The sequence below is a fragment of the Podarcis gaigeae genome, assembly GCF_964106915.1.
Source record: "Podarcis gaigeae genome assembly, chromosome: 17".
Classification (NCBI taxonomy): Eukaryota; Metazoa; Chordata; class Lepidosauria; order Squamata; family Lacertidae; genus Podarcis; species Podarcis gaigeae.
In genome coordinates this window covers 10900765-10928349 of record NC_139694.1, presented here as the reverse complement: position 1 = coordinate 10928349, position 27585 = coordinate 10900765, and the positions used below count along the sequence as shown (strand labels likewise).

The 27585-nt window shown below is 44.4% G+C and overlaps 1 protein-coding gene and 1 long non-coding RNA gene across 2 annotated transcripts in view; one reads left to right on the top strand and one right to left on the bottom strand.

Annotated features, from left to right (window-relative positions):
* Positions 1-27585, top strand: part of LOC310834835 (neuronal acetylcholine receptor subunit alpha-7-like) — a 110331-nt gene that overhangs the window by 68999 nt on the left and 13747 nt on the right. Inside the window, exons 6-8 of the mRNA XM_083719271.1 lie at positions 3183-3350; positions 7064-7258; positions 8589-8675. Of these exons, the coding sequence (XP_083575397.1) occupies positions 3183-3350; positions 7064-7258; positions 8589-8675 (450 nt within the window). The remainder of the gene's footprint in view (positions 1-3182; positions 3351-7063; positions 7259-8588; positions 8676-27585) is intronic.
* Positions 4681-8664, bottom strand: LOC310835285. The gene is made up of 3 exons (XR_014559507.1): positions 8560-8664; positions 7132-7237; positions 4681-5516 (listed from the first exon to the last, which is right to left on the bottom strand). It is a non-coding gene; the product is annotated as an uncharacterized lncRNA (long non-coding RNA).

Genomic DNA, 27585 nt, shown 5'->3' with positions numbered 1-27585 from the left:
ATATTGTTGGTATCTAATACCAAGTAAATTGGCAAAAATGTATAAATCTAAATCAAAGAAATGTTGGAAACGTAAAGAGAAAGAAGGTTCTTTTTATCATATGTGGTAGTCTTGTAGTAAGGTTAAAGCTTACTGGGAAATGATATATAATGAACTGAAAAAGGTGTTCAAAATAACTTTCATATATATATATATATAACCCCAGAAGCTTTTCTTTTGGGATTTATAGAGACACAACTACCAAAATTGTATAGAAACTTATTCATGTATGCTACTACAGCAGCAAGAATGTTACTTGCCCCAAAATGGAAAGAAGAAGAAGTCCCAGCAAAGGAAGAATGGATACAAAAACTTATGGAATATGCAGAAATGGCAAAACTTACTGGAAGAATAAGAAATTAAGATACCAAACTCTTTATAAAAGAATGGAAATGGTTTATTGAATATTTACAGAAAAATTGTAAACAGATTAAAACATTAGCAGGATTATTGTAATAACCTGAAGTTTTGTAAGAGTATATATTTACAGTAGGTAATTAAATGAGTAAATTAAATGAATTTGGATTTGTGAAAAAAATTAATTTAAGGAACCTCAGAAAGAGGGGGAAGGATGTCAAGTTTTGAAATGGTAAATGGATTGTTAAATTAATGAAATGTATAAATTTGAAAAATATATAAAAAAGAGAGAGTATTAGGAAAGACAGGTCTTGACAAGTACCTAACACTCGGAAGTTCCTTTTTGTGATTCTGATAACCAGATGAGGTGAATATGCCACATATGAAAACATGTATGCGGATTATTCTGTCATTGCAATCTAGAGTATAAATATGCTGTGCAGGGGTCCTCATGTCGCTAAACTTACTTGAGGAAAAAATTGTACTGAAAGCGAAATTGACATTTGGGAGAGTGCAGAAGTTCAAAGAACAAGCCTCTTACCAACTCCTTACTCTTCTGTTTTTTTTACCAAATTGGAGTTGATCTCTTTAAAGGAGTTGGTTTCTTGAGCTGTTCCTCCTCCATTGGGCTAAGGCAAGCTGTTGTTCCATCTCGGATAATTACACGCCATACATAAAGCACTCTTTGATCACTGTGAGCCCTTGTCTTCCCGCCAGCGAATCCTGGAAACTGTAGATTGCTAAAGGAGACTCTGTGAGGAGTCAACTACAGTTTGCAGGATTCTTCTGAGAGAAGACATTTGCTTCAATTCATGGTGTGTACAGGGCCGGATTTAGGTTTGATGAGGCCCTCAGCTGCTGAAGGTAATGGGGCCCTTTATATGTCCAGCTATCCGTTGTCAACAACAAATTGTCACTGTTTTTTGTGTTGAATATATGATATGCAACCAGTCCATCCCGAATGTAGGCACCCTATATATAGAAATGAGCAAACCAGTGATGTTTTAGGGTGCAGGCTAGCAGGTGGGGCCCATTATTTACATCATAGGAGCCTACACAACAAAACGCTGTTGCTGTATGCAGGTTTTAATTTATTTGTTTTTTATCTTATATTTTGGAAATGTACATCCAGGGTTTTTTTCCCTTTAAACTTTTTGGGGGCCCTAAGCTATAGCTTGTTTAGCTTATACGTAAATCTGGCACTGGGTGTGTACGCTGCCTGAGAGTCAGGGCAGGGGTAGGAGAGACTTCCCTCCACCTCTAGACCCTTCAGCCAAGTTGCCACCATTGCTTGCGGCAGGAGACACCTCAGAAGTAGGAAAGGAAGAAGCCAGGAACCAGACCAGGGTGTCCCCTGGCTGCTTAGCCTACCTCTCGTCCGCCTCCCAATCAAGTGATGAAAGGCCAACTGTCACTAGCATGTAATGGTCTAACGTAATCGAGTCTCTGCACATTCGAAACAGCCAATAAAGCTTGGCTATCTAACAAAAACAAGTTAATTGTCCACTACCGCGAGTTGCACAACAAACAGCACCTTTGAGGCATTTTGTTATTCTCTCCTTTCTGCTTCTGATTTTAACTGGCGGAACATGAAATAATTAGATGACAAATAATACGTGATAAATATTAATCCCTTACATAGCTTTCGACTAGTGTCACATGAATCATTTATGCCAGAGCAGACAGCCCCTCGAGGAAAGCAAAGTAAATCAAAGACAAAGGGGGGTGGGGGATGTCGGGTTTTTACTGGACAGCAAGTTATAAGAAAATGAAATCAATTCCAAGGGAATAGATGGCCATTATATGTTCTTTTATGAATGTCAGCACACGCTCCAAAGTGTCTTATTTGTCGTTGTTTGTTGAAGAAGCATTGCAGTTGTAATTTGAAACAGACTTGTAGAACGTTTGGTGATATGCAGTAAACAGAAGTTTGCAAAAGTAGTATAATCTATGGAACCTAGCTAGACTACGAGCAGTTTGCAATTTTCACAGCTGATCAAAGTGCATGTGATCATGCCCAATTCGTGGGGGTTTAACCAGGATCTGCTCCAATCACGTATAAAGCATCGTCAGGTGAGTTGGGCCAGGCAAGAATCTCTGGAATGTCATTCAGTGGGAACAGTGCCACTCCCGAAAAGGCTCTGTACTTGATAACTGCTTCAGCTGACTTGGAGGAGGCAAAAGGAGAAGGTCCTTTGAAGAGGTTCTTAAGGTTCAGGTGGCATCTATGGGAGGAGGTACTCTTTAAGATAACCTGGCCCAAGTCTGTAATAGCATGAAGGAGTCTCTCCTCACAAAGCTGCCCATCTTGACATTTCCTACCTCCTAGTGAAGTGGGAAGCATGAAACATTACTACAATTAAGAACATCTGCTTAGCAGTATGGATGACGACCACAACTAGCAATTCTGCTGTTGCTCTCCGTTTTGTTTGCGGTGGTTTGATATACCACACAGCCCCTAAAGTAGATGCAATGCAGCTAAAGCACCTGAGATCTGTTTCTTGGAGGCTTAAGCTCCATGCAGCTTAACTGTGAGGCGCCAGTTATTATTTTCAATCAGCTTTTTCATCAGATGGTCCTCTGAAGACCATGACTGAAACGCAGAATTATAGGCACCGTTTGTTAGCAGATCAATTTGGAATGCATTTCAAAGCTGTCTGCTCCCTTGAACTCTTGATAACAGGTGGGTATGACTGCAATTTCATTCCCCTTCCTCTCTTGCCTTTAAGATCTCACTGCTTTCCCCCTTTAGAAACATTTACATGTACGTTTCTAATTACTTACAGGCATCTTGAAGAGCACATGTTACATTGATGTCCGCTGGTTTCCTTTTGATGTGCAGAAATGCGATTTGAAGTTTGGCTCCTGGACGCACAATGGCTGGCTGCTTGATCTGCAGATGCTCGAAGCTGATATTTCCAATTACATATCCAACGGAGAATGGGATTTAGTGGGTAAGCTGGCTTTATTAAACGAACCTAAGACAAGTGAATCTAATCCAGTCTTCCCTAAACTCCTGTTAATGGAGGCACACTGTCTTCCCCCACTCCAAATTAAAATTGCAAGCAGGGGCATGCTTCACTCTGAGCATATGCTTAGCAACAATCAGCAGACATTCATGCCATCTTTGTGTGTTGCTAAAGGGATGTGGGTGGCGCTGTGGGTTAAACCACAGAGCCTAGGACTTGCTGATCAGAAGGTCAGTGGTTCGAATCCCTGCGACGGGGTGAGCTCCCATTGCTCGATCCCTGCTCCTGCCAACCTAGCAGTTCAAAAGCACGTCAAAGTGCAAGTAGATAAATAGGTACCGCTCCGGTGGGAAGGTAAATGGCGTTTCCGTGTGCTGCTCTGGTTCGCCAGAAGCGGCTTAGTCATGCTGGCCACATGACCAGCTGTACGCCGGCTCCGTCGGCCAATAAAGCGAGATGAGTGCCACAACCCCAGAGTCGGTCACAACTGGACCTAATGGTCAGGGGTCCCTTTACATTACCTTTTTACTCTGGGCATGCCTCTTATTTGGAACAAAGATATCAAAAGTACCCCAAAGTGGTTGCTCCAATAGCAAGAAGTGGAGGTGTATACTGTCAGGAGTTTAGCCTACACTTGAGTAGGATCCTGGTAGAGACACATGCCCAACGGCATGTTCTCTCCCTCCTGGTCGATCGTTCAGGAGCTTCAAAAGCTTTCTTCTCCCTCAACATCACAGCGACCGATGCCAACCGACACAGGTACACTTAGGATCCACAGAGTTTGCACATGGCTTGCGTGACAGACCTCAGCAACTCAGCATTTTGGCTAATCTACTTTATTTACATATAAACACACACGGAGCACTGCAACATGGCTCCCTCTCTCTCTAGCATCAGACAGCAAAGAGAAAAAGAACAAAGGACAAGAGTCCCACTTCACGGAACACAGTAACACAAACATCCTGTCTTCATCACTTCCCACTCTGTGGAGTCAAAACATATACCGTCATGTGAAAGACAACAACACCGTGACTGCAATCATAGAGCAGGAATTCTAACTCATACCTGATCTCCCATCCCCAATGCCTCTGCGGCTTACCGGGATGGAGAAATGGCGGCAAGGTCAATGTGGTGAACATCCGCCAGATGGGTTCTGCTGATGTGTTTGCGCTGCATCAGCCCCACCCTAACACTGCCTCGCCCTCTGCCTCCCAGTAATCCGCAGCAGTGGACAGACTTCAGGCTTGTCTGATCTACATTGTTTTCTTCTTTAACTAGACCACCAGCTGGAGCCAGGTGTAAAAAAACCCCATAACAGATAGAATTAAAGAGCAGGGTGCCTCTGAATACGTAGGAGATCTAAGCTGATCTTGCACAGAAGCCAACCTCTGCTTAGCCTTCTGATTCTGGGGGTTTGGGGGAGAGTCATTTTGTTGCCGCTGTTGTTGTACAACTGGGAGTCAGCAAGCCTTTTTGACCAACTGCACATCACCAAGAGATCTCCTGGTGCAACCCAACCCAGCTTCTACCCATCGCTAAACCCTCCGTGGGGCATGCTCTTGGGGGGGGGCAGGGCCTGCTGCGGCTAGGTGCTTCGTGCGCCACAGCCTCTCTCCACCTCCAGGTTTGGAGAGGTCTGGAAGCCCACATTCTGCAGAGCTATGAAGTGCTCATGGGGAGCTGGGGGAGCCTGTTAGATGTCAAGGCCTAGTCAGGAAAGCTGCCAGCATACAGGGCATCCACTACAAAGACCTTTTTTTCAGGGACAACAAAAGTCCAGAAAGTTGTTCGTACACTCAGCATCAGTGCTGCCACCGCCTGCTCAGATAAAGAAAGGAACATCTCATTTTATGAGATCTCACTCCTGCCAAGGGAGTTTGAGCATTCGTCATTCTTTATTTTCACCTCGATGGCTGGCGTTTTGGGAAGGTGGCCCCCAAAACCAGGCAGCTTCTTCCAGCAGATGTCATTTTAAAGGCACAGCGCTCTGAGCTTCCCCAGGCCTGCCCTTTTAGGGTTTGTGCTCAGGCTGCCCGGCAAACCCAGCCAAGGCTTGCAAGACTCTCCAGGCATGCCCCTTTAAGGCTTTCTCGGCCAATCCACAGCCCTGCCGAAAATGAACCAACGTTTTCAAGAGAGGTGCCAGGGAATCTATGGAAAACAGAAGTAACATCTGTTGTATGCTAAAACAAAAAAAGGTATAAATCATTTCAGCTCCGCTGTGCTGTTAAACAGCTTGAAAAGTGCAAGCCATCACACTGGACATTATAATAACCATTGATTGTTGCTTGAACCTGATGGAGAGCTTAGAGAATGGGCAATTACATGTTATAGTCCTATAATGACATTTGCCAGAGGAGGGATGGATGCTGTATTTCTTATGACAGTTCTTTGGAAATGTTGACGATTATCATATGGCGTGTTTTTCACCAAATTCCAACCCCACCCCCGCCCTAGGCTGGATAATAGATTTGTATGGATTTTTCAGTATGTGTACAAAATGAAATGCGTAGAGAGTTGCATTAGCCCCAGGAGAGAGCTAAATATCTATCGGCAGGCTTTGCTTTCTCCCCTTATTTCCCGAGATGCTAAGAATTATTACGTCCTCAAGAGTTATTGAGAATAAGTAGAGAAGAGGCATTAAGGCACAGCTAGAGGGCAAAGCCTTCAAGGTCATCCAAACAATTTGGACAACCGGCATTCCTGTAATAGAGGAAGGATGCCTGGAGGAGCAAATTTAAATGGGATTCAGGCAAGCCCTGATCTCTCAGCTGCAACCATCTGCCATATGGGAAAGTAGCTAGCTGGGATCTGGGTATTGTTTGCTCATGCTCTGGCCATGGACACTGCAGAAGTCTGCCTGCATTGGCTAGTGCCAGTGACGTCAATTGCTTTTGAGTTGGCAACCATGTTGGCACCTAAGAGAAGTGATTGCAAGGCCAGGGCTACAGACAGGCAATTGGCAAGAGGGAGGGTATGTTAGGGAATCCCCAGTGAGAGCTGCTTCCATGATGTCATTTCCCTCTGCTTATGTCTCTAAGGCCTAGTGGCTTCAGCCATGGCTATAGCCACAATACAGTGGAACCTTGGTTCTCGAACGGCTTACTTGACAAACTAATCGGCTCCTGAATGCTGAAAACCCCGAAGTAAGTGTTCCGGTTTTTGAAAATTTTCCGGAAGCTGAACATCCGATGTGGCTGTTAGCTTTTGTTTCTGGGGCACCTGCGCCAATCGGAAGCCATGCCTTGTTTTTGGAACGTTTTGGAAGTCGAACGGACTTCCGGAATGGATTACGTTCGAGAACCAAGGTACCACTGTAATTCTGATTTGCTGCCTGAGCAGAAAGCATGCTTTATCAGTTCATACCACAGCTATGGTTGGCAAAGCATGACTTGGTGTGACATCTGGATTGAGCCCAATTAGAAACATATGCAGCTGCCTTACACTGAGTCCTTGTAGGTCAGTATTCTCTACATGGACTGGCAGTGGTTCCCCAGATTTTCAGACCTGGAGTCTTTCCTTGGAGACACCTGGTGCCTTCTTTGCTGATGAGCTGTGACCCTAATCCATGGACTGCATTATTGGAAAATGAGAGTGGGGGTTGAGGAGCCAGACCATAGACCTACTAACGTAGCCAAGGGCTGTAAGAATGCAGCGTATTTCTCCTCATTTCTTACTTCAAATTTGCTTTTGTGCAGGTGTCCCAGGTAAAAGAAACGAGTTGTACTATGAGTGCTGTAAGGAGCCATATCCGGATGTGACTTACACCGTGACAATGCGCCGCCGCACCCTCTACTATGGATTGAACTTACTGATTCCATGCGTCCTCATATCAGGCTTAGCGTTGCTTGTTTTCTTGCTGCCAGCTGACTCTGGAGAGAAAATATCCTTGGGTAAGAGCTGAGAATTTAGAGCTACTCCACACATTGACAGAAGTGGGACACAGAGGTGGTAGGATTCTAGAGTGTACCGCTTTAGACTGCAGGCATTCATAGTTTTGAAGCGTTACCATGTTTGTTTGGGTTTTAAAACATCCCTAGCATCTGAGAGGAAAGTTTAGCACAATCACCTGCCTGGTGTGCTAGTTTTTTTTTACATGCGGGGGAGCATTCGAAAATATGGGCACCCCAGCTTTATAGCTGATGGTGGCTCGGCTTTAAATTCCTACCATCTCAGTTTACCTCCCCAAGACTTGTTCTTGTGCTGCCTGAGAAGTGTGGAAACCACTGAGAAACTGCATGGGAAGGGTCCTTCTCATGCCAGTGTCACCCTCTCAGAACTAGGCTGGCTAGTTATGCATCACCACAACAAGAGGACACCAATTTGTATATCAGCCGCATGTGGTTATAGTTGTATACAAGGCATAGGCAAACTCTGGCCCTCCAGATGTTTGGGACTACAATTCCCATCATCCCTAGCTAACAGGACCAGCGGTCAGGGATGATGGGAATTGTAGTCCCAAACATCTGGAGGACCGGAGTTTGCCTATGCCTGGTATATATACACATAAATCGCTATGGTTTAATCCAGGGTTTCCCAAACTTGGGTCTCTAGCTGTTGTTAGACTACAACTCCCATCATCCCTAGCTAGCAGAGCCAGTGGTCAAGGATGATGGGAATTGTAGTCCAAAAACAGCTGGAGGACCCAAGTTTGGGAAACTCTGGTTGAAACAGAAGGACAACACATGTCACCATAGTGGGGAAGGCAACACTTGACTTGTGCGCCTGCCCGGTCTGCTGTGTAGGTGTGCCCAACTGTTGATGGGCAACTTCAAGATCCCTGATCTACGTTTTTTAAATAGTTCCTCATCTTTAAACAAGACATGGACTGGACAGCCCTCAAGTAGAGGATGCCTTCAAATAGAGGCCTGTCCTCCAACAGTGCCTCAAAATAGAAAACTGTCTTCTGTTAAGTACAACATGTGGCCGACCTACTCAAAACTAAGGAAAATGCAGGTTAAGAAAGGAGCCAGGATGACAATGGCAGAATGGGCATTGCATGTACCGCAATGCGTGAAACAGCTGTAGTTCTGCTGGACCTAGCAACACATATTTCTCTGCACCCTTGATTTATTAGGGTCTCCCGAGTTGACGTTCTGAGATCAATATGTAATGTTTAATTGCATGCCTAATCAAGGGAACGTGCTCACTGTTCATAATCTTTGGAACAGAAAGCATTCAGATCTTGCCTCACCTTTTGTCTCCTTCGCAATTTGATTGCAGGTATTACGGTCCTCCTGTCTCTCACGGTTTTCATGCTGCTTGTTGCTGAGATCATGCCTGCCACATCAGATTCCGTCCCCTTGATAGGTATGTCGATGGGTGCTGGTGCCTCACAACCCAGCCAAATTTGCAGCACTTTCAAGTGCCCTTGGTTTCTCCGGAGGGAGACAAGTATGGCCTTAGTTCTCCAGCTGAAACGAATGAGACTTGAAAACGTCTTCACTTTATTTAGCGCGTGAAGGAGGGAGGAGGGAGCCATTAGGCTGGCCTCAACTAGAGCCAGGGCTTTTTCGGCTGTGGCTCCAATCTGGTGGAACGCTCTGTCACAAGAGACTAGGGCCCTGTGGGACTTGACATCTTTCTGCAGGGCCTGCAAGACAGAGTTGTTCCACCAGGCCTTTGGTCAGGGCACAGCCTGACTCCCTCCTTTGGCAATCTTCACAGAATCTCTAGCCCAATGGTTGCCATCAATTTGATTTGAATTAATTTTATAATGAAATGATTTTAGAATGTTGTACTATTTTATTGTTGTTAGCCGCCCTGAACCCAGCTTCGGCTGGGGAGGGCGGAATATAAATAAAATTTATTATTATTATTATTATTATTATTATTATTACGGTTTGGGGGGGCTACACGCACCCCAGATCGCTTGTCACATCTTCTGTAAATAGCGGTTCTCCTGGCTGCTCATGAAGGGGGAAAATGCCTGAAGGTGAGAAGGCTGTGTGAAGGGGCAAAAGAAGGAAGATGGGGCTGTCAGTGGGGCAGAAGTGAGTGCAATAGACATGGACAAGTGGGTAACCTTGAAAATAAATGGGGTGAAGGCGATGACGAGTAATGTTTGTTAGCACCATTTTATTAGTCTTTGTGAGAATATTCGTTCATGGCAAACCTCATCCTTTCCTGCAGGGCTTGTAGGAACCTCACACCTATGGGACCGCCTCTCCCAGTATGCCCCACGCCTCTCCCAGTATGCCCCACGCCTCTCCCAGTATGCCCCACGGAGGAACTTAAGGTCCATAAATAGCAACACCCTAGAGGTCCCGGGCCCTAAGGAAGTCAGATTAGGGAAGCTTTTAATGTTTGATGTATTACAGTATTTTAATATTTTGTTGGAAGTCGCCCAGAGTGGCTGGGGAGGCCCAGCCAGATGGGCGGGGTATAAATAAATTATTATTATTATTATTATTATTATTATTATTATTATTATTATTATTATTATCAACCAGAGCCAGGGCCTTTTCAACACTGGCTCCAGCCTGGTGCAACGCTCTGCCTCATGAGACCAGGGCCCTGCAGGATCTGATTTCTTTCCGCAGGGTCTGTAAGACATAGTTGTTCCGCCTGGCCTTTGGCTTGGAATCAATTTGATTCCCTCCCCCTCTTTCTTTTTTCCTTTCTCCTCCTGTGATGGAACTCCTATTTGGGGACTTCCCTGTCTTTTTTCTGGCCCATGTAGGACCAGTTTGGATAGTTAGCCTTGGTGAAGACTTGATGTTTTCATCCCCAAAAAAGTTTTTGATTTGAGTTTCCACTGAAATGAGGCTGCATTTTAATGTTTTAATGTTGTATTTTAATATGGTTTTTAAAGTTGTATTTCAATCAATTTGTTTTTATATCGGGTGTTAGCCGCCCTGAACCCAGTCTTGGCTGAAGGGGGCAGGGTATAAATAATTTTTTTTATTTTTTATTTTTTATTCTAAGGTTAAGTTTTCACCCACTTGGTCAGCTGTGGAAAAACTGTTACACAGAGTGGTAACTTGAATGTTGAAACCAGTACTTCGGACGGAGACTTCAGAGCATTGCTGAAGTTGCAATGCTGTGTTTCCTGGGATGGTGTCTCTGGAGAAAAATAAGAATTTTATTATTTATATGCCACACATCTGACTGGGTTGCCCCAGCCACTCTGGGGGGCTTCTGCCAAAATGTAAAAACACACAAATACTGTAGATTGGACCAGAGAGGGAGGTCTAATATTGGAGCTTCCCTCTCCCAGCTGCCACAGCAGCTCCTCTGAAGTTTTGGTTCAGCTGATGTTGGCGCTCTGGTGGTAGAAGAGTCATAAAGGGGATGTTCTGGAGCATTATGGAAAGTGGCTTGGATCTGAAGGATCCTAAGCCATCCCAATTCCCTCACACATACACCCAAATTGGGGAGATATTTAGACAAACTCCTGAATGTGTCTAAGTATTTTCCCTCCCCCTTTTTTCCAGTGGAAGATTTAATCCCTTTTATATTAATGATTAAATTTTCAGTACCTTTGCCAGCAATCATCTCTGAAGTGAAGGGTGGGAATAACTTCATGATATCTGGCTGCCTTGATATAGTGCATATGAAGGACATAGCTGTCAACGTTTCCCTTTTCTTAAGGGAAATTCCCTTATTCCGAATAGGATTCCTCGCTTGAAAAGGGAAAAGTTGACAGCTATGATGAAGGATGCTTTTTTCTCTAAGGCTAACGTTACAGGTTCCTTTCCTCTTTCTCTTCTTCCTCTTCCTCTTCTTCCTTATTTCTCTTCCTGTGTTTTTTTTCCTTCTCCGTTAATTATTAATTATTGTATTATTAAAACCGTACAGCACCCAACAGAGGTTTCATTAACTGAGAATATGTACAGTAATTCCCCCAGTGTTATTTTTCTTAAGGACACATCTCTGCAAAGTTCATTGCAATTTCCGCTTCTCTGTAAAAAGCTACGTTAATTCAGATTAATTTGTGCATTCTGTCCACTGCAAACGCTTTCCTCAGCTGCCTTGTAGGGTGCAGTGGCTCATTATATTTCCTGTGGTGTGTAAAAACCTTTGCTGCCACTAACAGATTTTTTTAATAAGGTTCTTATGTTTACATATAGCAGGGTGCAGTTTTTTAACCAACCGAACTGCAAAAAGGATCAAGTCTTATCTTAACCGCTCTCATTATAAAGCCAGTTATACTTCTGCCCCACACGTTTCCACCAAAGACCATTTACATCAAATAAGAATTAAATTAGCATTTCCCCCCAAATCCCCAGCAGTTAGAATTCTTTCTTGTAATTTCTTTGTGGTGTGAGATATCATAGGCTGGTTGGGATATAACAGAACTACAGTGAGCCTTGGGCTCACATGCAAACTCTTCTCCTCTGGCCTGACCACAAGGAGGCGTTTGGAAATTCTCACATTTTAGCTTGACTTGCCATGTACCGTATTTTTTGCTCTATAAGACTCACTTTTTCCCTCCTAAAAAGTAAGGGGAAATGTGTGTGCATCTTATGGAGCGAATGCAGGCTGCGCAGCTATCCCAGAAGCCAGAACAGCAAGAGGGATTGCTGCTTTCACTGCACAGCGATCCCTCTTGCTGTTCTGGCTTCTGAGATTCAGAATATTTTTTTTTCTTGTTTTCCTCCTCCAAAAACTAGGTGCGTCTTGTGGTCTGGTGTGTCTTATAGAGCGAAAAATACGGTAATTTGAACTTGAGATTTCAGAAGATGAAATCTCAGTTTAACAAGCCACTATATAAACAAGTGTCACACACCCACACGAACTGTTTTGCTTCTCCTTTCATAGAAGCGGGGAAATAAACTGGGAAGCCACAGTGAACCATAGCTCCCTATTATGTTTGAACTGAAGAACCATGATGGATGGCTTCCAAACTATCTAGGATAATCAGTCAATTTTAAATCATGGCTTTATATCCTAGCTTACTTAGAAGCTACTAACCGTAGTTTCCCAGATCAGTAGAAACGGGAAGCTACAGTTAGCTGCAACTTCCTAGCTGCATGAGAGTTATTCATGTCCTAATTTATAATTAAGCCAAGATTTGATCATCCAAACATAGCCATGATGTGCTTAACCTTAGCTATGCTTAGCTGAAAAAAGACAACTTCAAACCATGGTTTATGAGGCTAGCTTTTTTCAAGTTAAGATTAACTACAGTTTATGGTTTAGACACTGCATGCTGAATCTAAAACATAAGTGGAAACTTCTAATCTCCTTGTGCTCAATGGAGTGGAAGCACTCCCTGCAAGCCAGATTCCCCGAGGCTCATTCTCATAATGCTAAACTATGGTTTACCATTGTGTCCAAATGCAGTCCATCTGTATAAAATTTTCTTTGAATTCAAAGATAATGAAAATGGTTAAATCAAATCATGTACACATTCCCTTGTGTAGAAGAACTCAGTACATCTCAAATCAACAGGAATTCACTAGAGTATACACAATACAGTGGTACCTCGGGTTAAGTACTTAATTCGTTCTGGAGGTCCGTTCTTAACCTGAAACTGTTCTTAACCTGAAGCACCACTTTAGCTAATGGGGCCTCCTGCTGCTGCTGCGCCGCTGGAGCACGATTTCTGTTCTCGTCCTGAAGCAAAGTTCTTAACCCGAGGTACTATTTCTGGGTTAGCGGAGTCTGTTCTGTAACCTGAAGCGTATGTAACCCAAGGTACCACTGTAAGGCAATATTGAAGAAATTTAAATATCTACTGTGAAGTGAACTGGCTTCTAACACAGTAGTACCTGGGTTGCTGAACGCCTTGGAACTCATACATTTCAGCTCCCGAATGATCGAAAACTAGAACTGAGTGTTCCGGTTTTTGAACGATTTTCGGAAGCCAAACGTCCAACGTGGCTTCCATGGCTTCCGGTTGGCTGCAGGACACTCCTGCAGCCAATCGGAAGCCGCGTCTTGGTTTTCGAAGAGTTCCAGGAGTCAAATGGAGTCCTGGAATGCATTCTGTTTGAGAACCAAAGTTTGACTGTCTTCTAATCTGGCATTCAAAAGGATGGATTCGTCATTCAGAAAGCATCTCAAAACAAAGTTGTGGGCCCAGTTCGCAACCACAGCATTTTAGCTCTTTCCCAGAGCCATCCAAGTGCCTCTTTAGACAAAGTATCTCTAAAAAGCCTCATTAATGCTTTAGATAACTGCAGAAAAAATTGTAATGCCTGAACAATTAGAGCATATCGAATGTATTTGAAATGCATCTCGCAAAGCAGCCATCTAGGTCAAATGTACTTTGTTCCTTTCTCCGGCTTGCTGGATTTTTGTCTCCCTGCTGAAATGTCTCCCATACCTGGGAGACTCACAGCAGCCACCAGGAAGGCATCTAGCCTAGAGGAACACATGGCTGTTACACCAGGAAGGCCAATAGACTTTTCCAGGGTGGGGATCATTTCACTGAACAGCAACATCCCACTCTGGCATAATCACAAATTGAATTCAGGGTTGGAGAAAGGTCTGGCTCATTTAAACGGACAGCAAACTTAAACACAGCTAACAGGTCCTGTCAGTGAGAGCCCTGCACAAGGCCTTCTGTGTGCACAATGGGGCTTTCCCCCTCTCTTCTCCCACCACGTGCCCCCATTCCCCCCAAAATTAGCTGAGGGGGATGTCAGGATAACCTCCAGTACAGTATGCAGAGGGAAAGAAGATAGTATCATTTCATCTGGCAAGCTGGAATGTTTGCACAGACAATGATTGGAAGTGCCTGTCTTAAATTCCGCTCTTTAAATGTTGATTTTATCACCATATATATAAAATATACATCTGCTCCCTGATGCAAGCTCTGTGCCCTTTGAAGCACATAATAGCCAATTAAGCCAGTATATTAGTATAAAGGTGCTATAGTGCTTGACTTGAAATCTCTTCATTGCCTCAATCCCACATAACTTTAGACATCACTTCTCCCTACATGATCTCCTGTGCCAGCCACAAACCCTGCTCTGAATGTCTTCACTATGAAAAGTCAGAAGGATAACACCCCCAGGCTCCATAATGTCCCTCCATCTTTCGTTTCTCCTTCCTTGTCTCTTTCTGAAGTGGATACAAATCATGTTTATTCTGTAGGGTATTCTGGATGTTAAGAGCTACTATTTTGGCTGCAGAGTTTTACTAAAGCCATTTCCTATTGTGGACCTGTTGTTTCAAACCTAAATGTTAGATTCCCCCACCCCCCAGTATTGTTACATCATGAACTGAGGAGTGGCAGTGTGCTAAATATTTTAGGTAGCTAAACAAAATAAAGAAAAAGGAATGTGAAGAAATGGTGCACGAGCCCCCTTTTAGATAAATCCATTGGACCTTAACCAGTGTGCATTTATGTAAATCGAGGTATCAGTCTGGAGATGCATTGGGTGAAAATTCCTCCTTTTGTTGGAAAAAAAGAACATATATGGAAAGATAAAAATTATTGGCTGGAATCAACTAACTGATCCTGCTAGTAGAAGCCCATGCAGGCACACCCTCTAGTGCTACGGGCTTTCCCCTTTTCCTCCACCGTTGTGTCCCTGAAATTGGCTTTGTGGGGCTCAGGAGAACAGCACACAGAAGGAGAAAAAGGGGGACTTTTTCATCTGGCAAGTGGAAGCTCCTGCACTGAGGGAACAACCAGAAGAGTATGGCGTTGAATTCCTCCTCTTGATCCAAGCTGATGTTGGTACTGTTTGTAGATTCATGTGCCAAGAAATGGATAGAAAGACAAATCTCGGAGACTGGCTTCATTTATATTTAAAAGTCCCTTATATATTTAAAAGTCCCATTTATATTTAAAAGTCCCTTCACAAAACATATTCATGGAACTGAAAGCACAATGGTTTGGACAGGGCCTGGTTCAGTCAGCTGTAATCAAATGTGGCTTGTTCTACTGCAATGCCTTGGGGAGCTCGACTGGTCCACCAAGGCCTGACAGGGGAGCCCAGCCCTTGCAGAGACCCAGATTATGCAAGAACAAAGGCAACCTGTCCAATTGCTCTTTGAATGCCTGGTTTCTTCTAAGATGGTTGCACACTCCCTCGCCTCTAAGCGGAAGTAAGTTCCAGGGCAGCTTTTCAGAGTCAGTTTCCTTGTGAGGAAGAGAGTGTGTGTGTACTGGAAGCTTGCTAGGGTTTTTGTAAGGTCTCTTGTTTATGAATATGCAGTTGAGCAGATCATCACTGGCCTAGGTTTCACAGCCTCCCCCCCAGGGTGGTAGGAAAAATGCTGGTTAGTTTATGTGTAGAGATCGAATTTGTCCGAAGAAGCCTAATATATGGCTGAGAGCCAGTGTGGTGTAGTGGTTAAGAGTGGTAGTCTCGTAATCTGGGGTACCGGGTTCGCGTCTCCGCTCCTCCACATGCAGCTGCTGGGTGACCTTGGGCCAGTCACACTTCTTTGAAGTCTCTCAGCCCCACTCACCTCACAGAGTGTTTGTTGTGGGGGAGGAAGGGAAAGGAGATTGTTAGCCGCTTTGAGACTCCTTCGGGTAGTGATAAAGCGGGATATCAAATCCAAACTCTTCTTCTTCTTAAGGGGTAATATGGCGGTACTTCACATTTTAATCCTCTGTGGGAAACTGAGGTGTTTTTTGTGTTTGTGAAGAATGAGCAGAGTTTGACAAATAACCACAATTCCAAGAGGAACTTATGGGATAGCTACCATCCCATTGCCATGTAGACCCCTTTCCAATGTGCCAGACAGAGACCTTTGCTGTACTGTAAGAAAAAGCAGGCTCACTTTTCATTTGGAGCCAGTTTTGGGTGGGATAGAGCTCCCTACACAAACAAACACCCACACCCCTCAATACTTGTTGTGAATATCCTCCTCTCTCAACCCTGTCTGGCACAATTTCCCCTCTGCTTGCTGCTTCTTTCTCCTTCCTGCTTTAGTCATGTAGATAATCCCACCTAATCAGGGATTATTTACAGCCAACAGAGAGACATCTTAAAGCGGCAAAGGTAATCCATTTCACTGCATCATGGCATCACTGTGGGTAAATGTGGGCAATGTAAATGAATAAACGAACATGTCTGCAAAGAGGGCTAAGAATGCCCAGAAGGGAATTACGGTACATGTTTGGCACTGCCAAAGATCTTCACTGGAAATGACTAGATTTGGCTCATCTCTAATGGCTGAGCTTTAGTCTTTGAAATCATGTCTGAGGCTGTGCCCAAACTCTTGGCCGACCATCACTTAAGATGATGCTGAAGCATTCATTAGCCAGTTTTGGTACACGCAGCTTCTTCCTCCACTTTACGGGCAGCGAGTGAACAACACTCGCTGTAGTCTCCTGCACTTGTGCAAATGGTTCAGAAGCACATTGCAAACTGGAACCTACCAATGATGCAATACTTTCAGTGTTGGCGATCCAGAAATGATCATAACTGTGTAAGGCTATACCAAATATTTGTTGGTTTTGGTTTTTCACTTCTAATATAGTTATATGTCATTGAAAACTGTATTTCCTGGAAATGATTTTCCTTTCAGACATATGTTTGCATGTTTTGGTTTTCCTCTTGGCTCCTGTTCCTCCTTTCTTTTGCAGTTAGATACATGCGCGATCCCATAAAATAAACAGATTTGGCTATAGGTTAACACTACTGAGAGCAAAGGAAATCACCTGAGAACAAAGGACTAGTAGATAATATTTCAAAAATAAAATAAAAAATCACCATAATAAGAAAGGAGGTGTTTTCCAACATTCAGCAAAATGGTGGGATGGGGAATGCGAATAGTTTCACCTCAGACAAATGCACACTTGTCTTAACATGGGAGGAAGATGCCATCTTTGCTGTTAAGAACAACAAGTTATTGGGTTTTTCTTTTTTAAAAAAGTTTAGTTCATTTTCTAGTGATATAAAACAAATTAATATAAAACACGATGCATATTAAAACATTTTAAAAGCTTGGGGGTATTGTGCACAGTAAAGAGTAACAGATTTATTATTGTTAATAAAAGACGCAGAGATTTATTACAGATTTATTGTGCTGCTATAAATCAGTTAGTGCCACAAGGCTCTGAGCTAGATTTGCCGCCTAACCTTCTGGAATCTTTGCAAGATCCAGCATTTAAGGGCCAAATCAGTTCTCCTGCTTTTAAGAAAAGTTTAATGGCCGTATCAGAATGGTAGAAAATCCAGTCACCGTTGTGATGCTGGGTGGGACTTTCCCCCAGTAGAAATTTATTCCTCAAGGCTGTTTGCCTCATGAGAGAAAGTACAGAAGTAACTTGAGTTGCACCTTCGGAATAATTATTACTTATCCTGGCACTGCACCCCAAACTTATAATGTTAAATGTTCATAAGGCTTATTGGTATGCGTACATTTCCCCCTCTATTTCTTCCATGATGACTGAGGACAAAAACCTCAGCCACAGAAAACACACTTGGGCTAATCTTTTGCTGCATGACACTTCCCGACAAAAACTACCTGAGGGGGACTAGCAGACCTGTGTCTGCCTGACACTTAGAGTGGTACATTTTTTATTATTTTACAAGATGTACCATGAGTGGTGTTGGCTGGAGGCAGGGAAAATAAGACTCATCTCTTCCTGCGCCTCCCGTCTTCCGCTCACCCTTGTTCTGCTGCCGCTGCCACTGAAACCTCCACCCCTCCAGTTTCCTTTGTCTCTTCGCTTCAGCAAGGAAAGTGTTAAGCTGGGGAGAGAACTTTTTCTGGTCCCTTGATTTTCTGTGTCACTATATCTTAGTCTGCAGGCCAGACTAGAACTAGCCTGGCTGGTGCAGCTCCATGTGCTTCTATCTTTAGGATATATATTTTTTACCATCGTTGTTGCTGCAGAGGGGAGGGTTGAATCATGTGAACCCGTCACCTGCAGGCTGAATCTGTACAGCCTGGGTCCACATTTACCACCTGAGCAGGAACTAGGCCAAGGAGACAAGATTGCCAGAGCATAGATTCTGCTACTTTGGGTGAAGACATATACTTTCATAAGACATATATATTTGGTTCCCCAATCCCTTCTCTGTCTCCTCTCCTCACAAGGTGCAGAATCTTATTGTAAATTCATATGACAGCGGTCCCTGTGCAGTTTACCTTTTCAAGTCACCGCTGATGCATAGAACAGGGTGGCCATCTATACTCTTTCTCATCACCTTGGCAGGTAGAGGTACCACTTTCCTACATGACCCTGGCCTGTCCGCAAGCTTAGCAGCAGCTTTGCAAACTCCTGAGGTGTTTGCATGAATAGAAGACAATATAAACTTGGATTACTGAAACGAGCTTTATGCGGGGCTGCCCTTAGGCATAGTCCGGAAGTTCAAGCCAGCAAAGAATACAATGTGCGGCAAGACTGTTGAAGAGCGCAGACAGCTGACAGCACCTGATGCCTCTGCTAAAACCTCTTTATTGGCTGCCCATATACCGCCCATGAACAGGTGGTTCTGTGGTCTAAAACACTGAGCCTCCTGGGCTTACAAATCCAAAGGTTGGTGGTTTCGAATCCCCGCAACAGAGTGAGCTCCCATTGCTCTGACCCAGCTCCAGCCAACCTAGCAATTCAAAAGCATGCAAGTGCGAGTAGATAAATAGGTACCATTACGGCAGGAAGGTAAACTGCGCTTCCGTGCGCTCTGGTTTCCATCACGGTGTCCCGTTGTGCCAGAAGCAGTTTAGTCATGCTGGTCACATGACCCAGAAAGCTTCCTTTTGCCCTCCGTGCATCTCTTGAATATTTCTTATGCTGGCAGGTCTATGCAGTTGCAATAATTTTCTTGAGTAGGCAAGAAAGGTTTAGTTTTTTGTGTTTTCAAAAAAGATTGCTGTACCCTCCCCTGATATTTTGGGAGAGAGCAATATAAATAATTATTTTATAAATAAAACAAATGTAAATAAATAATAAGAGATCAGGACAAAGACCCATCCAGTCCAGCAAACTGTTCTCATAGTAGCCTTACAGACCCCTCTTGGGAATTTTGCAAGCAGGACAAGGACTGATGGGTTACAGTTAAGCAACGTCTGGGGGGGACAAAAGTTCCTCACGCCTGGTGCAGTTCCAGAGTTTAGAATCATAAAATTGTACAGTTGACAGAGACCATGAGGGTCATCTAGTCCAACCCCCTGCAAAGAAGGGATCTCTTTGCCCAACGTGGGGCTTGAACCCACGGCCTTGAGATGAAGAACCTTATGCTCTACCAACTGATCTGTCCCACAGACTGATGCTTCAGATCACCTTTTCGTATGCAACCACCAACTGTAGGTAATGCATGCACAGACTGGCTTGTTTTATTTTTGCTTTCTGCACATTTGCAATGCATCATGCATGTACCTAGCTGTTTGACTTTCAAAGAGTGCACCAAGGACCAGAGTTTACATTCCGTTTCGGCTTGTAATTGCCAGACGTTCGCTCAAACTGCTGAACTCCTTTTTGCAGAATAATATGATGGGGAAGCATGCCCAAAGGTAATTTGGACTGCATCCTTTTGCTCCCACGGCAGGATTTCAGTACCTAGGCATATGCCTCATGTGCCCCTATGCTGCAGCTTTGTTCCTTATTAATAGAGATGCCCCGAGAGTACCTATTACTTTGGAAACTCTAGTTAAGATGTTCTCATGCAGAATAATGAGCTGGAAGACTTTGGAGGTGGTAGAGTGCACCACTCTGAACATTTTACTGTGTTTAAAAACCAAGTCAACTGTGAGTAGAAAGCTAGTTTATCAGGGCAGTGCATTCTAGGCCAGCATTTTCCCTGCTCTGCTAATTTTCTGTTTGCAGATAGGTTTGTTTTGGTTAAAGCATAAGAGAACATTAAAAATGTGATCCCCGGAGTCTGAAGTGCACTCTGCCGTTTCAGAGCTCCCACCACATTCTGCTGCCTAAGGGCTTTTCCACCTAGGAGGGTTTGATCAAAAGCTTTTTCTTTCTTTCTAATGAGATGAGTAGGTTTAACTGGGATTTTGTGGGGTTGGTAATGTGGCGAGTTCCCGCCTCCCCCATCAGAAATAAAGACACATGACACCAGCATTTTAGATTAATGGGTAAAAATTGGCCACAACTTTATTGGTTACAGGAATTGAGCAGTATTGACTTAGGCATTGGTCCTATCGACTATCCAGCTTCAGCCTGATTGCTTGAAGTCCGGGAAGGGTTAACCGCCAGTAGGGGGAGTCCTGCTGATGCACATTAACTAGGAGCTCCCCCGGGGTCACTGCTCGGGGGCGTGCCTTGGGCCCACACCTCCATAGGCTTCAGACAGGGTAACGCCCCCCGGAATCCTTTAATGGACTACCCTTCGATATGGCGGAAGGTGATGGCACTTCTTCCCCCCCTCTCATCTGCATAACAATACCCTTACCAATGCCTAACCTCCAATGCCAAGGAAGTTGTGACGATTTGCTATGAGGTAGGCGAAAAAACAAATGGCTGGAGCCAATTTGCCAAGTGGAATAAGTTCCTACCAGGCCCCTTGACGGCGACCAACCGAAGTCCATAGCAATGTCAGAGAGCCAAACCTAAAGGGTGGGAGGGATGGGAAACCGGAGCAGCTGGAGCGATGAAAGAGGAAAATCCTCGGCCGCGCAGGCCCTAAATAGCGCGGGCCACGCCTCCTGGGCCAGCCGATTGGCTGGCAAGGGAGATGACGCGGCAGAGGATTCCCTCAGTCTTGTGGGGGCTGTGAGCCAGCCCCCACACATGTGGGGAGGGCGTGAAGCCCGCAACCCCACCTCCTCTCCAGCTTGGAAGTGGCTTTTCAGCACAACCTAACAGTCCTCCTATTGCAACATCTCAGTCCGATTAATCTGCATCTTTTACACCAGGCAAGTATTTTGTTGCTGCTCCAGCCTCACAGCTGCAGTGCGGCCTTAAAATGGCCTGAGCAGATTTCTCCTTCTTGTGAGTCAAGGCCCTGAGCCCCCTACCCCCAATGTTGAATAATAAAACACATGGACCCAAGAGGGAGAAGCCCCGGCCGCGCGGCTGCTTCAATACAGTAAGCCATGGCCCCCCGGCTGACCGCATTGGTCAGCCGTGGGTATGACACAGCCGGGATTCCCCTATGATGTGGGGGCACTGCCACGCCCCCACTGTACATGAGGAGGGTGCGTGGCCTGCCTGCAACACTGCCCCCCCCTCTGGGGATGGGGAGCAGCTTTCAGGGAATCCTGCAAGCTGTCATTCTGCAAGGGGCCTGGGTTTTTCACCAAAGAATTCTCAGCCCCGACTCCAAATTGCATTGCCAGGGAAAGGCATGGGATTTAAGCTTCCATAAAACTGATATAAGTGTGTGCTACTGGCTTCTGCATGCCTGGTTTTGAAAAAAAGTGCTTTACGTAGGATATGCACAGTGTTGTTGTTCTCGGGGTTGAGTTTCAGCATTTTCCCAATTTCCCGGCATCAGCGGTGTTATCTGAATTGCTGGGACCATCAGGGGGTCTTTGTCAAAGACAATTAAATCTGACTCTGGCTTTCTGTGTGTCCCATTTCCCTTGGGAGGAACGTCACTTGGCATTGGCTGATCAGATTCCAGGTGCGGTAGAGAGTGATGAAATTCTGGATCTGCCAAAGGCGTAATGGAGTGTCCTATCTTTGAATTATCTAGATTGGGCTGGCGTTCTTTGTGTGTTTGGCCTTTTCGCTCCGACGTTTTCCTCTCCAAGGGAGTGTTACGACTGGATTCACCGCACGTATCCATCTTTGACGGCCCTTCCGAATGAATCATGGCCCTATGGCGAAAGCCCTTCGGCAGAGAGGGTGTTGATTGCTTGGGGTCGGTCCGGCTATACGACAAGTTTGGCAGTAGTTGTTTTCGTTCTGTGTCTTTAAAAACGCGCCTCAGCTCAATATTATAGTCCTGTAAGAGGGCCCCTATATTTCAGGAGCATTTTAGGGGTAGATTTTATGTAAAAGAACTGTGGTTTGGCTGGTACCAGGAGGCAGTAATCAATGCCACAGCAACATTTGTCCCTGTGTCCTTATCAAGTAAGCAAGCATCACACTAATCCTAATTATTCTAAAACCGTTACACAGAATGAGGTGGAAATGAAGAGCTTTGGGTGGGTTTTTATTAATAACTCCAGGTTCTGTTTAGTGTTTTCTTAAGTTGTCATAATCTCTTTATGTCTGTGCCAGCATCATTTATGTTGGCACAGCTTCTCAAAGAATACTGTTTGTTAATTAAATATGCCTGCAGAGCTCGAGATGGGCTGTCTGATACTCTGGGGTCACCCTTCAAGCCTTGTGCAAAAAAACCCCCACATCCTAAAAATGTCCTCAGCATCACTTGAAAAGTTGGGTTTGCAACATTGCAATCAAGCTCTGTGTAGGGGAAAGAGTGCGTTGCAGATCATTTGAAATGTGACATGGCCATTCCACCCCCAACCCACCACCACCAATACTATGCTGATCAGGTAGCATTGTACTGCAGTGAAATGAACACTCGTGATACACTTTAAAAAAAAGAAAAAGAAATAAATCAGAGTACATTATTGTTCTTTTCCCTCTACAGAGAGACAAATCTCTGATGAGGAAATTGAAGCACACATCTGCATACATAAAACCAGGCCTTAGGGGGCTGGAAGGAAAGGGAATGTTTATTTTAGCGCTGAAATGAATTTGCTCCACAAACCTCTCCTCTGTGAATTTTGATGTTGAGTATGCAGCCTGCAGGTAGGCGGACATATGACTTAATGCTTCACCACGAGAAAAAACAACCTCAAAACCCTTCTGCATTCAAAACGAGGATGTCAATGTAAAAGCTAATTAGAGCGCTTCTCTTTGAAATCTAGTTGCCAGTCCACAGTTGTTGGGGGTTGTTTGTTTTTTTTTTGCATGGAGGGATATTTAGTCATGCGATTCCCCCATCTGCAGAGTCAGAAGTGGCACAGTCCAATAATAGTTTTACTGTTTCTTCCACAACTTGTGTGAACTATTTTGATGTTTTTTTTGGATTGGGGAATCTGGGAGAAACTATGAAGCCTGAGGAGGCTGGTTGCAAGCTGAGCCAGTCAGCAGACAATGCCATATCCCATCTACCTCCACTCCATGTTTTGTTGCTATTGGTTGTGTTAGTTCCAGTACCATTTTGCTACAGGCTCTCTTTGTCCATTCCCAAAAGTTTGTCTCTCTCTCTCCCCTCCCCCCCAAACTTCTCAGTACAGTGGTTCTTTGGGTTAAGAACTTAATTCATTCCGGAGGTCCGTTCTTAACCTGAAACTGTTCTTAACCTGAAGCACCACTTTAGCTAATGGGGCCTCCCACTGCCGCCGCACCGCTGGAGCATGATTTCTGTTCTCATCCTGAAGCAAAGTTCTTAACCTGAAGCACTATTTCTGGGTTAGCAGAGTCTGGAACCTGAAGCGTATGTAACCTGAAGCGTATGTAACCTGAGGTACCACTGTAGTACTGTATTTAGAAGCTTCAGCTCATCTCACTTGAAAAAATGCAATTTCTTGATAGAGGGCTGAACGTTGTCTTCCTCAAAATAGTCTCTCTCTCTCTCTCTCTCTCTCTCACACACACACACACACACACACAGAGAGAGAGAGAGAGAGAGAGAGAGAGAGAGACCCACAAAATCAGGGAGCTACAATGAATGGCTAAACATGTTTCTGTTACAAAGTGCCTATCTGTATGGATTTTTCCACAGACCCTCCAAGTTTCCCTGTTTTCCAGGGACAGTCCCAGATTTACAGAAGCCTTCCTGCTTTTCCTTAGGAAGTCCCTATTTTCATTGGAGAAACGTTGGAGGGCATGGAGTTATGTGACCCCCGAGCCAAGGGGATAAGTCACTAAGCAACCTTTAGAAGACATCTGAAGGCAGCCCTGTAGAGAGACATTTTTTAACCCAGATGCATGGTGTATATACATCATAAAATTGTTATCATTATTATTCTTATTATGGAATAGGATGTCCCTATTTTCATCGGAGAAATGTTGGAGGGTATGCACCTGTTTTCTCATTCTCCCAGGCCTCTCTACAGAAGTTGCTGTGATTTCCTGCACACCCCTGGCCCATTTGTAGCCTCCCTGACAGCCACAAATGGGAAAACTCAGGTTCATACACCAGAGAAATATGCACAGCCAAGGGATCCAAAACGAATAAGGCCTCGTACATTTGAACATTCACTTCAAGCAAGCTTACCTGCAGGGACTTGTCAGTCGGCTCATGATTTACAGGTTAGGCCCTCAATCTGGCAGCCTGTAAGCAGCTTCTGCTTCTCTCTCTTTCTCCCCCTCCCCCTCCCCAAAGTGTGAAGTGGAGAGGTTGTAATGGTGATTTCATCCCTCATAAATCTATTTCTCTCTCCCCTCCCCTCCCCTCCCCTCGCACGTACTCACACATATGCATGAGTGCCGGTCGCAAGTCTGAGAACAATAGCTGCGAGCCACAAAACTGAAAAGGGTAGGCAGGGTAAATGCCACAGCTGCATTGCCACAGGACAGGGAGTTGCTGTGATAAAAACAGCAGCAGGTTCTAGCACGGCCTCCTCTGGTTGATATACAAGCTGCCGGAAAGATGAAGGGAGACTTAAAGCCGCACAGATTCGAAACGAAGGCAAACAAGATTGCTAATTAGCCGTGGACTGCGTCGTTCCAACATGCCAGGGAGCATTACATTCAGCTATTGCAAAGATGTGCTCTGTGGGCAAATGAAAAGGCTATGTGGCCTGATCCCTGATGAAAACTTTGAAATAGAAAAGTCCAGATTTTAACAATGGCTCCAAAGGGACTTAGATGATCACCCTCCATGCGGTACTTGCACAGAAAGGCCAATTGCAATGCAGCTCTGAGACCTCTTTCTCTTGCACACACACACACAAGCTAATATGCTTATGCTATTCATTCCGAAAGCTTCTGCTGAAAAGCAGGAAAATATTGTTTGGCCAACAGAAGCTGGGCACTGCTTTCCTGCAGAGAATTCGTGAGATGGGAAATGCAGAACAAGAGCACTCTCCAAGGTACTGAAACAGCTCCACTGCATACCATCCAACATTTCTCTGATGGAATCAGAGGTGTCCTATTTGATGCTTTTGAATTATGGTGCTGGAGGAGACTCTTGAGAGTCCCATGGACTGCAAGAAGATCAAACCTCTCCATTCTGAAGGAAATCAGCCCTGAGTGCTTACTGGAAGGACAAATCCTGAAGCTGAGACTCCAATACTTAGGCCACCTCATGAGAAGAGAAGACTCCCTGGAAAAGACCCTGATGCTGGGAAAGATGGAGGGCACAAGGAGAAGAGGATGACAGAGGACAAGATGGTTGGGCAGTGTTCTCGAAGCTACCAGCATGAATTTGACCAAATTGCGGGAGGCAGTGGAAGACAAGAGTGCCTGGCGTGCTCTGGTCCATGGGGTCACGAAGAGTCGGACACAACTAAATGACTAAACAACAACATCATTCCATAATATTAATATATATATATTAATTTATATCCTGCCCCTCTGACTGGGTTGCCCCAGCCACTCTGGGCAGCTTCCAACATATATAAAAACACAGTAAAGCATTAAAAATATTCCCTATACAGGGCTGCCTTCAGATGTCTTCTACAGGGCATTCAAATAAGAAACTGGGATGGCTTCTGTAAATCTGGAGCTGTCCCTGGAAAATAGGAATACTTGGTCTGCAGGTGGCCGAAAGGCCAAACTCCTAGTGGACTCTTACACTTTGTGAGCCATTCTGATGTGCTTTTGAAAAGCAATATGGAAACAAAAAAAAAAAAAAGGATCTGGAACATGTTTTAGTGTCTTTCCATCATTCCTGCTTCCCCAGCAGGAGATAGAGCTTCTGGGTCAAATGTAGCCTGGCAAGCCCTGACAGATGGAAATTGACTACTACCAGTCTACCAGCTTGGGCTTATTTTGTTTTTGCTGTTGCTTTTTTAAAATTTATACTCGGGGAAATTGAACCATTTTCCTTGCTTCTTCTAGGGAGTCCCATGACACTGTTAGGAGTCAAGCGCAATTAATCACATAATGAACTCAAGCAACATAAAAGGCAATAAAATCTTAGGCTGCTGAGGAGTCGTTAGCAGATGCAGCATTTGTATGCTAAAACCAAAAATATGAAATGGTTGTAATGGTATATTATATCACCAGCAGTCGAATTCTGAACTGATAGCTTTGGTTTTCTTTTCTTTTTTAATTCACAACTTGTTTTGGCCTCTACACAGCGAAGAGGGAGTTTTGCTTATAATTGGAACAGAGAAATCTCTAAAGGATTCAGCCATTCCAATCAACGCTAAAAGCAACAGTTTAGAACACAGAGGGAAATAAAGTATTGTGATCCATCAAAACTGTAGTGGGAATTAGTTGCATAGAATGAAGAAATATAGCATCTGGTTTAGATAAAAAACTTGTTGTTGGAAGAAAGGCCCTGAGAGGTCTTAAGTGATTCCTAATAATTGAGATTTTTTTTGCCTTGTCTTAATTGAAGCCAATGCATCTTACTGCCCACTGTCCACAATGAAGGATCGAAAGAATGAGCACATACAGTAAATACTACTTCAGTGTTTATAGTGTAATAGACTTCTAGAAACAGGATTCCAGGGCCTGTGGCACGATCGGCAAGAAGCATAATAATAATAATAATAATAATAATAATAATAATAATAATAATAATAATAATGTACTTATACCCCGCCCATCTGGCTGGGTTTCCCCAGCCACTTTGGGCAGCTTCCAACAGGAGATTAAAAATACATTAAAACATCAGTCATTTTTTTTTAACTTCCCTAAATAAACTTCTAACAATGCAACATGGCACTGCACTGCTTCTGACATTGCACATGGCAGTTCCCTTCTCATGTCTTGCAGGCAAGAAGTTTCCCCTTCCAGCAGAGAGGTGATGAGACTGGACACAACCTCTGTCCCCTGTGGGGACTCATTGGTCCACCACCAGATGTTGCAGGTGGCCAACTCTCATCATCCTGGCCATGCTGGCTGGGGATGGTGGGCAGTTGAGCCCAGCAACCTCTGATGTGCCAAAGCACCTATCCCCCCCTGCACACGCCTGACCTACATGCTCTCAATTGCCCTCCCTGGGTGCAACGGCTTTGCATCTTGAAAGGCAGTGCCTTTGCGATGAGGGGGAGTTAGGACTTATTCCTTTTCTCATTGCATGCAGTGGCAGCTTTATTTTCCTTGCTTGCTCCTTGCAGGTTGTTATACCATTTATTTATTTTTTAATGCTCTTGTGGAACAGCATTGTAGAAGAGCATTAAAGCTCTGGCAAGGATGAGTTTTTTTTCTCCAGGTGGCACCTGTCATCCATCACATACAACATCCCTGGCTTTCGTCCAGGTATCGTGG